The sequence below is a fragment of the Melanerpes formicivorus genome, unplaced genomic scaffold (genome assembly GCF_026170545.1).
Source record: "Melanerpes formicivorus ecotype bairdi unplaced genomic scaffold, bMelFor1.0.p_v2 SCAF_11, whole genome shotgun sequence".
Lineage (NCBI taxonomy): Eukaryota > Metazoa > Chordata > Aves > Piciformes > Picidae > Melanerpes > Melanerpes formicivorus.
Genome location: NW_027142363.1, coordinates 19,494,489 through 19,507,371, shown reverse-complemented (window position 1 = coordinate 19,507,371; position 12,883 = coordinate 19,494,489). Strand labels below are relative to the sequence as shown.

Genomic DNA, 12,883 nt, shown 5'->3' with positions numbered 1-12,883 from the left:
AATGGCCCCAGCCACCTCCATGGGTAACCTGTTCCAGTGTTCCCCCACCCTCATGGTGCAGAACTTGTTCCTCACACCTAATCTAAATCTGTTCTCTAGCTTGAAGCCATTGCCCCTTGTCCTGTCACTGCAGACCTTTGTGAACAGTCTCTCTCCATCCTTCCTGTTGCCCCCTTCAGGTAGTGGAAGGCTGCTCTTAGGTCTCTCTGGAGCCTTCCCTTCTCCAGGCTGAACACCCCCAGCTCCCTCAGCCTGTCCTCAGAGCAGAGGTGCTCCTACCCCCAGACCATTTTGTGGCCCTCCTCTGCACCTGCTCCATCAGGTCCATGTCCTACCTACACTGAGAGCTCCAGACCTGTACACAGTACTCCAGGTGAGATCACACCAGAGCAGAGCAAATAAATACTCAATCTTTTTCACTTTATTTTTCCCCCCCTTCAAATTTGGCTGCCTGAATTATTTGCAGAGTGGCTGCTTATGTAACATTGCATTTGCTATGGCAACCCCCAGGCTGTGAGGCTTTGACACATCCCAGTCCCAATCGCGGTTTCATTTTCTGACGGTAAACAACGGCAGGAGAGGTTTTTCTAATCACAAGTCAAGGTGCACCAAAACACATCTCTGACCCATGTGGTAGCTGTGATATTGCAAAAGATCCTTCCTTCAGAAAGGCAAGCAAAGAGCAAGAGATGGACAAGAAAAATAAACATTGAATCATAGAATTGTCAGGGTTGGAAGGGACTTCAAGGATCATCCAGTTCCAAACCCCTGCCATGGGCAGGGACACCTCACACTACAGAAGGTTGCTCAGAGCCACATCCAGCCTGGCCTTCAAAACTTCCAGGGATTAGGCTTCCACCACCTCCCTGGGCAACCTGTGCCAGTGTCTCACCACCCTCATGGGGAACAACTTCTTCCTAACATCCAATTTCAAGCTACCCATTTCTAGTTTTGCTTCATTCCTATCACTCCCTGACACCCTCAGAAGTTCCTCCCCAGCTCTCTTGTAGCTCTATTTGGATACTGGAAGTCCACAATTAGGTGTCCTCAGAGCCTTCTCTTCTCCAGACTGAATAGCACCAAATCCCTCAGTCTGCCCTCATAGGAGAGGTGCTCCAGCCCTCTGCTCATCCTCATGGTCCTTCGCTGGACACCTTCCAGCACCTCCAGATCCTTCCTGTAACAGAGGCTCCAGAACTGGATGCAGTACTCATGCTGAGGAAAGAGATCCTCCAGCGCTGCTTTCACCACAGTTTAAGAATCCAGAGTCCTTAAAACTAAAAGTTTGGAATGGTGGCGTAGGACCCTTGATGACCCATATGTGTTCAAACTCCCCTCTCCAAAAAGGGCCCCAAATTGTCTTACTAAGGTTCTTAACTCCTCTCTGACAAATGGAGTACCTACCTACAAATCTAAAGGATCAGGAGAGTCCATGGAATTTAAACTGCAACTACAGCACTGTCTCATAGTTTCTTCTACAGCTTTTCCAAGCTTTACTTGTTAGACATTTAAGTCATAAATCCACTTAATAGCCTCACTTCCAGGCTAATGGAGTACTATGTTTACCCCCCAGTAGCTGCAAAATTTCAGTGTGCTTTTCTTGGGAGATAAAGGGAAAAAAAGAAAACAACCCCAAAGTGTTAATGCTGACAAGTTGTAAACCACCTGATCTGTTCCACACGTGGCACTTAGCAAGGAGAGTTCAAATTGATGACTGCCCTGCAGCTCATCAGTCACCTACAGAAACTTCACAAGGAAGTAAAGTTCCAGAATCCCAACCATTTCTCATACTCTTATTAAACAGCCAGGTTTTGTTTCCTGGAGACAGCTCAGCCTTTTTCATCTTATTTCTGATGGTCACATTTATGAAGGGCCTGACCAAAAAGCAATATGAAGGGAAGCAGTATGAGAAAAGTCCCATTAATTCAATAAGCCATTGGAAAAACAAAACAAAACCACACAAGGCAGACAAAATTGAATGTCCAGAATGAGGCACACACACGCAAGCAAGCAAACTTTTTCTATGTACCATAAACTACTTGCTCACAGAACTGTCAGGGTTGGAAAGGACCTCAAGGAGCAGCCAGTTCCAACCCCCCTGCCATGGGCAGGGACACCTCACGCTAGATCAGGTTGCTCACATCCAGCCTGGTCTTAAAATCCTCCAGGGATGAGGCTTCCACCACCTCCCTGGGCAACCTGTGCCAGTGTCACACCACCCTCATGAGGAAGAACTTCCTAGTGTCTAAGCTAAATTTCCCCACTTCTAGCTTGGATCCATCCCCCCAGTCCTATCACTCCCTGATAGGACTCCCTAAAAAGTCCCTCCCCAGCTTTCCTGTAGCCCCCTTCAGATACTGGGAGGCCAAAGAAGGTCTCCTCGGAGCCTTCTCCTCTCCAGACTGAATAGCCCCAACTCCCACAATCTCTCTCAGTCCTCATAGGAGAGGACCTCCATCCCTCTGTTCACCCTCGTGGCTCTTCTCTGGACACATTCCAGCACCTCCAGATCCTTCCCGTACTAGGGCCTCCAGAGCTGGACACAGTGCTCCAGCTGTGGTCCCACCAGAGTGGAGAAGAGAGGGAGAATCACCTCCCTTGCCCTGCTGGCTATGCTTCTCTTGATGCAACCCAGGCTCTGGTTGGCTTCCTGGGCTGCAAGTGCACACTGCTGGCTCATGTTGAGCTTCTCATCCACCAACACCCCCAAGCCCTTTACTTCAGGCCTTTGTAATAATATATTCCAGCCTACACCCCAGAAAAAGCCCTCTTCCCTCACTCTGTCTATACCACAATCTTACTCAGAGAACAGTGCAAAAAATCCTGAGCTTTTCATGTAGATCTCTTAGTGACCCTGTCTACAGGAGTCATCCTTACCCCTTGCAAGACTTTTTTGTTCTCTTTTCTATTTGCTAGATCCCAGCACTGTGGGAGATTTGTGCCTCTAGAGACGAGCTTTCCTGTTGCTACCTAATGGTTGAGGACCTGCTGCAGGACCTGTGTGTTGCCACAGAAGTCCTAGGGTTTGCACGAGAAGGAAGAGAATAAAACATCCTGAGCTGCAGCAAGAGCATAGCCATCAGGGAAAGGGAGGTGATTCTCCCCCTCTGCTCCACTCTGGTGAGACCACACCTGGAGCACTGTGTCCAGTTCTGGAGCCTCTATTACAAGAAGGATCTGGAGGTGCTGGAATGTGTCTAGAGAACAGCCATGAGGATGAGCAGAGGGCTGGAGCTGCTCTGCTATGAGGACTGACAGAGGGAGTTGGGGCTGTTCAGTCAGGAGAGGAGAAGGCTCCGAGGAGACCTTATTGTGGCTGTATAGTATTTGAAGGGGGCTACAAGAAAGCTGGGGAGGGGCTTTTGAGGGTGCAAGGGAGAGATAGGACTGGAGCAAAACTAGAAGAGGGCGGGTTCGGATTGGATGTTAGGAATAAGTTCTTCCCCACGAGGGTGGTGAGACATTGGAACAGGCTGCCCAGGGAGGTGGTGCCTCATCCCTGGAGGTTTTTGTGCCCAGGCTGGATGTGGCTGTGAGCAGCCTGCTGTAGTGTGAGGTGTCCCTGGCCATGGCAAGGGGGTTGGAACTGGATGATCCTTGAGGTCCCTGCCAACTCTAACAAGTGTATGATTCTATAAAACCACCTCCATGGCAACTTTTTTCCTTTTTATTATGATTTTCTAAGTCAATAGTATTGGAACCTCTCATTTCAGAGCATTCCCACAAAACCTTGCATTTTGGGGTGTATTTGGGTCACTTGAATGTGGTGCTTGGGGATATGGTTTGGAGGTGAACCTTGTAGATTAGGCTTAATGGCTGGACTTGGTGATCCTGAAGGTCTTTTCCAATCTGAATGTTTGTGATTTTCTTGATGAATTTCATGCCCCTTACACCAAGCAGAGCCCAGTTGTCAGCAGCCCACGGGCATTTCATGCAAACACACATACACACACTACTGAAAACGGCCATGAAGTTCTGTGTGTGAAGAACAGGCAGAAACTCAGGCCCTAAATCCATCTAAATACACAACCACCCACCTGGGGAACTTGTGCAATCCGATTTCACTTTGCTAGCACATTCATTTTTCCCCTTTCCTTCCACCAGATCTCAAGTATTTACATCCTTCTAGAGCAGACTTTCTAAAGGCAAAAGGCTCCCATTTCTTAGCCTTTAGAGCAACTCCATGCTTTAGATGTCAGCTTTTTGGAGTATGACTACCATTACAACAGTTTAAGCTGCCTAAGTTTAGCATAAGCTTCATAAGCTTTCCTTCAGTGAACAAATGTATCTATATATATTTAAGCTCTGTTAGATACAGTAATATTGATTATTTTTTTCCAGGTGCATTGTCTCTTTGAGCAGATCTGCCACTAAGAATGAATTAAATGCCATTGGTCCTGAAGAAAAGTAAGGGAGCTAAGGGATCTTCACTCTGGAGAAGAGAAGACTCCAGGGAGACCTAATAGCAGCCTTCCAGTGCCTGAAGGGTGCTACAAGAAGGATGGAAAGAGACTGTTTGCAAAGGCCTGCAGTGACAGGACAAGAGGCAGTGGCTTCAAACTATAGAAGGGCAGACTGAGATTGGATGTTGGGAACAAGTTCCGCACCACGAGGGCAGTGGAACACTGAACAGGTTTTCTGAGAGGTGGGAGCCCTGGGGAGCACAAGCCCTACGAGAAGAGGCTGAGGGAGTTGGGGTTGTTTAGCCTGGAGAAGAGGAGGCTCAGGGGAGACCTGACTGCCATCTACAACTACCTGAAGGGAGGTTGTAGCCAGGTGGGGGTTGGTCTCTTCTCCCAGGCAACCAGCACCAGAACAAGAGGACACAGTCTCAAGCTGCAGCAGGGGAGGTTTGGGCTGAATGTTAGGAAGGAGTTCTCCACAGACAGAGAGACTGGCCATTGGAATGGGCTGCCCAGGGAGGTGGTGGAGGTGGATGAGGCCCTTGGTGCCATGGTTTAGTTGATTAGATGGTGTTGGGGGATAGGTTGGACTCGATCTCTGAGGTCTTTTCCAACCTGGTTAATTCTGTATTCTGTGGTTGGGGCTCCACCCCTGGAGATAATCAAGGTGAGGCTAGACAGGCCTCTGGGCAACCTGATCTGCTGCCTGCAGATGGGGGTTGACTAGATGACCTTCCAACCCAGACCGTTCCATGATTCCATATTGTTTAAAGCAGCAAGTCCTTATCAAACCACAGCCATCATAAACAACTTCAGACAAAAAAAAAAGAAGTTAAATTGGGAAGACCCAGTTAAAAACATCCTGAGGTCTCAAAAAAAAACAAAAACAAAAAAGCAATTGGCTGAATTGCTTGTCTCTGAGGGTTGTTTTTTTCAGCACCTCAGAAATCTCTAAGCCAAGCTGACACCTTCCCTCCCTGACTCAGTGAAAGCCATGACGTTTGTCGGCCCTCAACCTTGCCACCTGCCAACATCTCCCAACCCAACAGCGCAATCCACACGTGTTCTCCTCCAGAGGGGATGCAGAGGAGGTGATTGACACAGTTTCAGCTCACTGATCCAGGCAGGGCCTTTTAAAATTAGTACTAAATAGACGAAAAGCAGAAGAATAGACCGCTTGCATCCATTTACATATTCATTTTGATCCTCCACATACAATATGCCATCCTGTGGGAGAGATGAGCTAATCCATCTGCTCTTCCCCCCCCCCCCCAGCTCTATGACAGATAATCTTCTGTCACTGGGCCCATTTTAAATGATACAAAGAAAAAAAGCCTCCTGTGCTGACACAGGCTCCACTCCTTATGTCCTTCTCGTTTGCAAAGCTGTAACCTGCATTTTGATCCACAGCTCCTTAATGTGGACATTTGCACAGGATGAAATTTAAGGTAGCCACTTATTTGCATAACCAACTCCAGGCACAACTCAAAGTGCTGGAAGGTGTCCAGACAAAGGCCACAAGGATGAGCAGAGGGCTGGAGCTGCTCTGCTATGAGGACAGACTGAGAGTTGGGGCTGTTCAGTCTGGAGAAGAGAAAGCTCCAAGGAGACCTAATTGTGGCCTTCCAGTATCTGAAGGGGACTACAGGAAAGCTGGGGAGGGACTTTTGAGGGTGTCAGGGAGTGATAGGACTGGGGGGTAAATGGAGCAAAACTAGAAGTGGGTAGATTCAGATTGGATGTTAGGAAGACGTTCTTCCCCACGAGGGTGGTGAGACACTGGCACAGGCTGCCCAGGGAGGCAAAAATCTCATCCCTGGATGATTTTTAAGGCCAAGCTGGATGGGGCTCTGATGTAGTGTGAGGTGTCCCTGGCCATGGCAGCAGGTTGGAACTGGCTGATCCTTGAGCTCCCTTAGAACCCTGACAATTCCATGATTCTAAGTCTCTCTGCTATTCTCTCTTTCATCTTGTACAGGGGTGAAGGGAACAGGGAGGGGGAAGCTCTTGGTAACCCCCTGTTTTTTTCTGGGGGGGTTCACATGCTGTTTATAAATTGTAAATATATGTACATATTGTATATTTTTTAACATATCCATTGCATTTCCACATTTCTAGATTGGAGCTTTGCTTGTCAATACAGCTCCATTTGCTTTCATCTGAGCTCATCTGGCCACTTTATTTCAGGGGGGTAATTGCAACCCACCACGCCAGTGTGCAAGAGTCCATGGGCCATCAAAGGATCCACAATGTATATCAAGGAACTAAAAAACAGGAGAGGAGACTGGAGCAACTGTATTTACTACATGAATGCCCATGGTGTTGAGCCTGCTCCCTCTCCAGTCACCCAGCTCAGAATTTTATGTAACATTTTTGAGTGGGAAGACTTCATCCCTCATCTTCTTTTTGATTGGTTGTTTTTTGTTGCACCTTTAATGCCCATTGCTTTATCACTGCCCTGCACAAAATGCCACGGAGGTAATGGCTCTTCTGCCTGAATAAAGGCTTCCAGACGGGGGCTTTTTATTGCAAACATTAAGGTCAGAGCAGCAAGACCATCACAAAAAGAAAAGGAAAAAAAAAACCCAAAAAACACTAAAGTGCAATAAAATGTGAAGTGTTTCATTTCCCCTTACTTTCAGATAACTGTAAACAATGTTAAACAGTAGGATTTTTGCCTTTATGGGGAAAGATTTTGCTTTGAAGGCTGGAATCTATTTTGAAGAACGCTGTTTTAAAGAGCTGCTCTGTGCAGGCATCTTACATTGCAGGGCACTTACTTCAAGGAAGAGGTTAAAACAGAGTTCAGACATTGGTAATTCTCCAGAATAGCTCCAATAAGCAGCAAACTGTTCTCACATCTTGAAGTTTTAATGTCATTTATGCAAACCATACCTGACTGCTGCTAAGGCAGCGAGCACTACTGCACTCGCCCCAAAGTTCTCATGACAAAGACATGTTCATGTTCTGCTCATTGAGCTGCCTTGGGTACCTCTAAAACACAAATTAGCTGTTTTTCAGGCTTTTAGGAATGTAATTTGTTGGACAGCATGCCTTTAAAGCAGCACAAGAATATTTTTCTCACCCAGATTTCAGTGACAATATTTGCAAGCCTACAAAGGATAACGCAAGGAAAATTAAGTTCATGCAGCTGAGAGCACCTTGCCTTTATCCCCTACTGTCCTTCCTGCAAACTTGGCAAGGTGTCACCCATCAGACAGGGCCAAACTTGCTGACAGCTGCTGGTCAAACTCAATTCCAGGCCCAAATGCTGCTATGAGGACAAGCTGAGGGTGTTCAGCCTACAGAAAACTCCAGGGAGACCTTAACAGCTGCCTTACAATACCTGAAGGGATCCTATAGGAATGCTGGAGGGGAACTTCTCATCAGGGTGCCTAGAGACAGGACAAGGGGGAATGGTTTGAATCTGAGGGAGGGCAGGGTTAGATTGGAGCTGAGGAAGAGATTCTTCAGTGTGAGGGTGGTGAGACTCTAGAATAGGCTGCCCAGGGAGGCTGTGGATGCCTCCTCCTTGGGGGTGTTCCAGGCCAGGCTGGATGAGGCCTTGAGCAGCCTAGCCTAATTGAGAGGCATCCCTGGAAGAGATGATCTCTACGGTCCCTTCCAATCTATGCTATGAAACTCAAGAGTAGCTCTCTAGGTGGTTTTCCTCAAACAGTGCTAATCAGAGGCAGGTGCTTTGCACCTCACCCTTAACGAAGGCTCATCTGCAAATCCACAACACAAAATGAAGAAAGAAAAGCTTGCAGCAACATCTCTGTGCCTGTTCAGTGAAAACTCAAGCACTCCAGAGCAACAATCAAACACTCAGACCGAAGGAAACAACTTAAAACCAAGGTTCATCACCCAAAACGCAGGCAGGAATGCAATAAATGCACTTGGATTTTTGGTACAGTTCAGGGACTTGTTTATTTAAAGCCAGATCCACAGCTGTCAGGTTTCTAACCACAAACTGTTACCCAGCCTCACCATTTTTAACCTTATCATTTAGCCAGCCTATTGTTATTAGGTAGTGATCAGGGAGTGATAGGACTAGGGGGAATGGAAAAAAAAAAAAAACCAGAATTGAGTAGATTCAGATTGGATGTTAGAAAGAAGTTTATCACCATGAGGGCAGTGAGGCACTGGAACAGGTTACCCAGGGAGGGGGGTGGAAGCCTCATGCCTGGATGATTTTAAGGCCAGGCTGGATGTGGCTGTGAGCAACCTGCTGTAGGGTGAGGTGTCACTGCCCCCCTGGCAGGGGGGTTGGAACTGGCTGATCCTTGAGGTCCCTTCCAACCCTGACAATTCTACGATTAAATAACTGAGTCTATATAGAGGCAATACCCAAGCAGAGAAATGCAATTTATTTCACCTGGCTGATGAAAAGTATTTGATGTTTAATGCCTCCCATTTTTGATGTGTTCCTACAATGCACCAAAGCTTAGGGGGTTTTGTTTATTACCCCCCACCCCAATCTCTAAATATGAAACAACTGTCTCAGAGACTGATTTGATAAACTCCCACAGGATCTCCTTTCTGAGGTTTTGGGTTGGGTTTTTTGTTGTTGTTTGGCTTTTTTTGTTTTGGTTTGGGTTTTTGTTTGTTTTTCAGAAGAAAAAATAAATGTTGAAATCTAAATATCTGGAAGAAAACATTCTGCAGTTTAGAAGGGTTTGCCTTTAATACAGATCATCTGCAGCTCCTTTAAGCTTTTTATTACCATTCACTAATTTCCTAGGATACAAAGTATCACTTTTTTATTACTGTTATTATATTATTATTTATTATTATTATTTCAGAAAGAGCAAAACTATGCAAGCCACTGAATACAATTTTTGTTTGGGTTTTTTTGTTTGTTTATATTCAGAAGTAAAAATGTTGGAACCCAAGTACCTGGAAGAAAACATTCTGCAGTTCAGAAGGGTTTGCCTTTAAGTAGCTCCTTTAAGCTTTGTATTAATAGTTACTAATTGCTTAGTATTAATATTCACTAATTTCTTAGTTAAAAGCATCACTTTTTATTATTACTGTTATTGTGATCATTATTACTATCACCATTACCACCATTATCATTAACATATAGACTGAAAACACTTCAGCAAAACTGTCTAAGTCACCGAACACAATTATCAGCCGACAGCGATAAATGTCAGGATTGACTAACTGGAAACATATGTTCTAGCCTGAAATTTTAAGGATGATGAAAGTGTCACATTAGTAGCACGCAGCATGTTATAAAGAACTCCCACAACATAGCAGTCGCTCCGAAGTTGTACCCATCCGGCCATTCTATCTTTTTTCCTCACACAGATATATAACACTGGAGGGGGATTTATTCAAAACACAGCTGCAGCCTAATTTAAAGGCAACTGAAAACTAAAAGAAAGGAAAGAAAATAATAAAGAACACCACCACCAGAAGACGACGTTTTCACATGGCAGCGTTAAAGCCGTGTCGATGCACACGGCGTAACAGAAAAGCATTTCCAGAAGGTCTGTGTTTTATTCTCATTAGACTTTATTTCGGGGGAGGAGAGGTGATGCAGCTGGGGGAGCAGCGCAGCAGGGCAAGCACACGTCAGCCCAGCACACTCAATCCAGCCTAATGCAAACTACGAGTCTTTAAATGCTGTCCCCGGGGGACTGGGATGGCGACCCCTCAACTCCCGCCCCCAAGCGTGGGTGCGCTCTGCCCGGCCGGGCTGCCCCCTCCCACCCCCCACCCCTACGCCCGTCGCGGTGGTTCCGCGGCAACGAGGGCGGGGAGGGGGGAACCCCGGCGCTCCTGAGGGCGCGGACCGACCCACTGACCCCGCCGCCTGCGGAGCCCCTCGAGCACGCCCCACCTCCGCAATTCCCGCTGCAGCTGTGACCTCCGCATGGGCCGGAGCCCCGCGTTAGCTTAAACTTTTATTTCACTGCATCTGCCGGGAGCAGCCGGCGCCGCATCCTCTCGCTGCCGGGGAGCGGGGGCGGCCCTACCGCCTCACCGCGGCCGCTACCCGGGAGCATCCCAGGCTCAGCCTTCCCCTCATCCCTCCCCCGCACCTGGCTTTATGGACCGCCGGGGGATAGCCAGCCGCCCCCACCACCACCCCCGCTCTAAGCCCGGGAACGGAGCGGGGAGAACGGCCCCCGGCCCCCGCGCTGCTCCTTCTCCGCTCCCTCGCTCCGGCGGCGCGGCTGCGAGGGTCTCCCTTCCCCCTTCCCACCCTTCAGCCAAAACGTGGGGGGGGAGCTGGCGGTGCCGAGAGGCGGGACCCCGGTGCGGGGGAAACCGCGGAGGCTCCCGCACCTGCGAGGGTGGGGGTGGGATGGATGGGGATGGGAGAGGGGCACCGCGCGGTCCCGATGCCGCTCCTCACCTTTCATCCAGTCGACGACTTGGCTCGGCGACCACTTACTGACGGGCTCCATGATGAGGGCCATGGGGGGCTCTGGGGTGCGGAGCTCTGGCAGCCGCCTACTCTCCGGGCGAAGGACAAAGCTGTGCGGAGCGGAACGGAGCGGCGGGACCACAGTGCCTGGAGCCCGGCGGCGGGAGGACAGAGCCGCTAAAATCCCCGCTTGCCTCCGCTCGCTCGCTCGCCGCCTCTGTGCTCCTCTGGGGATTTCAGTTCATGTTGCCGGCTCGGCGGGGAGGGGGAAAAGGAGGAGGGAGAAAGAGGAGGAGGAGGAGGAAGAGAGAGGAGGCGGCGGCACGCTCCAACGCCTCCCGCCCCCGCGGACCCACGGGCAGTGGCGGCGGCGGCTGCCGGCCCCGCCGAGAGCTGGGTCCCCGGAGCGGCTGAGCGGGAGGCTGTCTCGGCTGCACCCGGGCTCTGCCCGCCCGGTCCGGCGGCTCTCCACCGCTGCCGCGCCGGTGTCTTTTTCTCCTGGCGGAAATGACGAGGCGGCTCCTGCCACCCGAAAATATCTCCAAGTGAAATGGGAAGCGACACCCGACTGCCGCCCGGGGCGGGGGAACGGAGGGGAGGGGAAGGGAGGAGGGGGGAAAGGCGGGATGACTCGCAAGGTGCTGGCGGCGGGGGCGGGGGGGAGTGCGGGCCTGGGGCGGCGGCAGCAGCAGCAACGAGGAGCACCTGCTCCCGCCGAGCCCGGGGCGACGACGGGGCAGGGTGGGGGGGGAGAGCTGCGGGGGAGCTCAGCCAGCTGCACCGAGCCGGCGTTTGGGTCTGTTGGAGTGGTTTGGTTTGGGTTGATTGGGTTTTGGTTTGTTGTTTGTTTTTTTCCCTTGGAGAAAAGCATCGCTGCGTGGGCGGGAAAGGTGATTTATTTTTGAGTAAGGCGGCCGTGATGGACGGTGCCGCCGAACAGCCGGGAGGGAGCCGTTGCTGGCGGGCAGCAGGGATGGGATGGGCTGGGCTGGCGGCCCGGAGAGGAGACGGAGCTGCACCTTGTTATTTTGCCTGCCTCAGCCCGAGGGTGAGTAATGGGACAAACTGCAACGAGGTCAACCAGAAGAATTGGGGTAGGAATTAGGCATCCTCAGCAGAGAGGGCACCGCAGGGGCTCCCCTGTCTCTGCTGCCTCCTGAGTTGCACCCGCAAGGTATGGTGGCTGCAGGTGCAAAACATTCCACCGTCCCTACGGCAGATCATCACTGCTGCAGCTGTTCGCCTTCTCATTTTGTCTCCCCCAGGCTGCACTGTCCTGGAGGGTGCCCCCGAGGGGGGCAGTTCCCACATTCTCTGCCACAGTGTCTGTAGGAGGCCCTCCCAGGAACAGACCGATTTCTCCTAGGATGGCCGTGGGTGTTTTTCAGGCGCTCTTTCCTGCGAGCCTCTGCTCTGAGGAGGTGGTCCCTACCCCGGAACTCCGGGCGGAGGATAAATACCCCCGGAGTGTGTTTTCCTGTTAGCCACTTGGCCAGTGCACAGCCTTGCCTGCGTTTGCATTCACCCTACTACTCCTGCCAAGGCCGAGGCGACGGCCATCAGGATGTTCCCTCTGATGGTGTCGGCTGCTGAATGCCAGCTGCTGACGCTGACATTTAATATCTGTATGGGAGAAAGGGGGGGGGGGGGGGGGGGGGGAACAGAGGATTTCCTCAACCCTGAAGTGGCAGCAGCAAAGGAATCCCTTTGCATGAAATGGACGACGACAAAAGCTCTCCTGTTTCCCTACGTGGGGCTCAAGTACTAGGGATGAGGGCAAGTCAGGCTCTTGAAGGATTGGTAACTCCCCTGCTTGGAGAAGCAGGAAGAGTCTCCCTAGCAGCATTAGTTCAACTTAATCCTCACTTGAAAGCTTGTGCTGTGGAATACACACTGATTCATACTGCTTTATAGAGCCACAGAATGGTTTGGGCTAGACGGGACCTCCAAAGGTCATCTGGTCCAACCCCTCCCCCGTTAGAGAAGAAACTTCTTTTTTTAGTGAAAATTGGAGTTTACAGACTGTAACTTTCCTCAAATTTATCTCTAGAAGTGTCTCCTGTGTCACAAACCAATCAAACAACAACAGCAGCAACAT

At 50.0% G+C, this 12,883-nt stretch overlaps 1 protein-coding gene across 8 annotated transcripts in view; it reads right to left on the bottom strand.

Moving 5' to 3' along the window:
* Positions 1-11,339, bottom strand: part of CNKSR2 (connector enhancer of kinase suppressor of Ras 2) — a 246,863-nt gene extending 235,524 nt beyond the window's left edge. For all 8 annotated transcript variants that reach the window (XM_068144773.1, XM_068144776.1, XM_068144771.1 and 5 more), the window contains exon 1: positions 10,774-11,339. In XM_068144773.1, the coding sequence (XP_068000874.1) occupies positions 10,774-10,837 (64 nt within the window). In that variant the 5' untranslated portion in view covers positions 10,838-11,339. The remainder of the gene's footprint in view (positions 1-10,773) is intronic.
* Between the last annotated feature and the right edge of the window lie 1,544 nt (positions 11,340-12,883).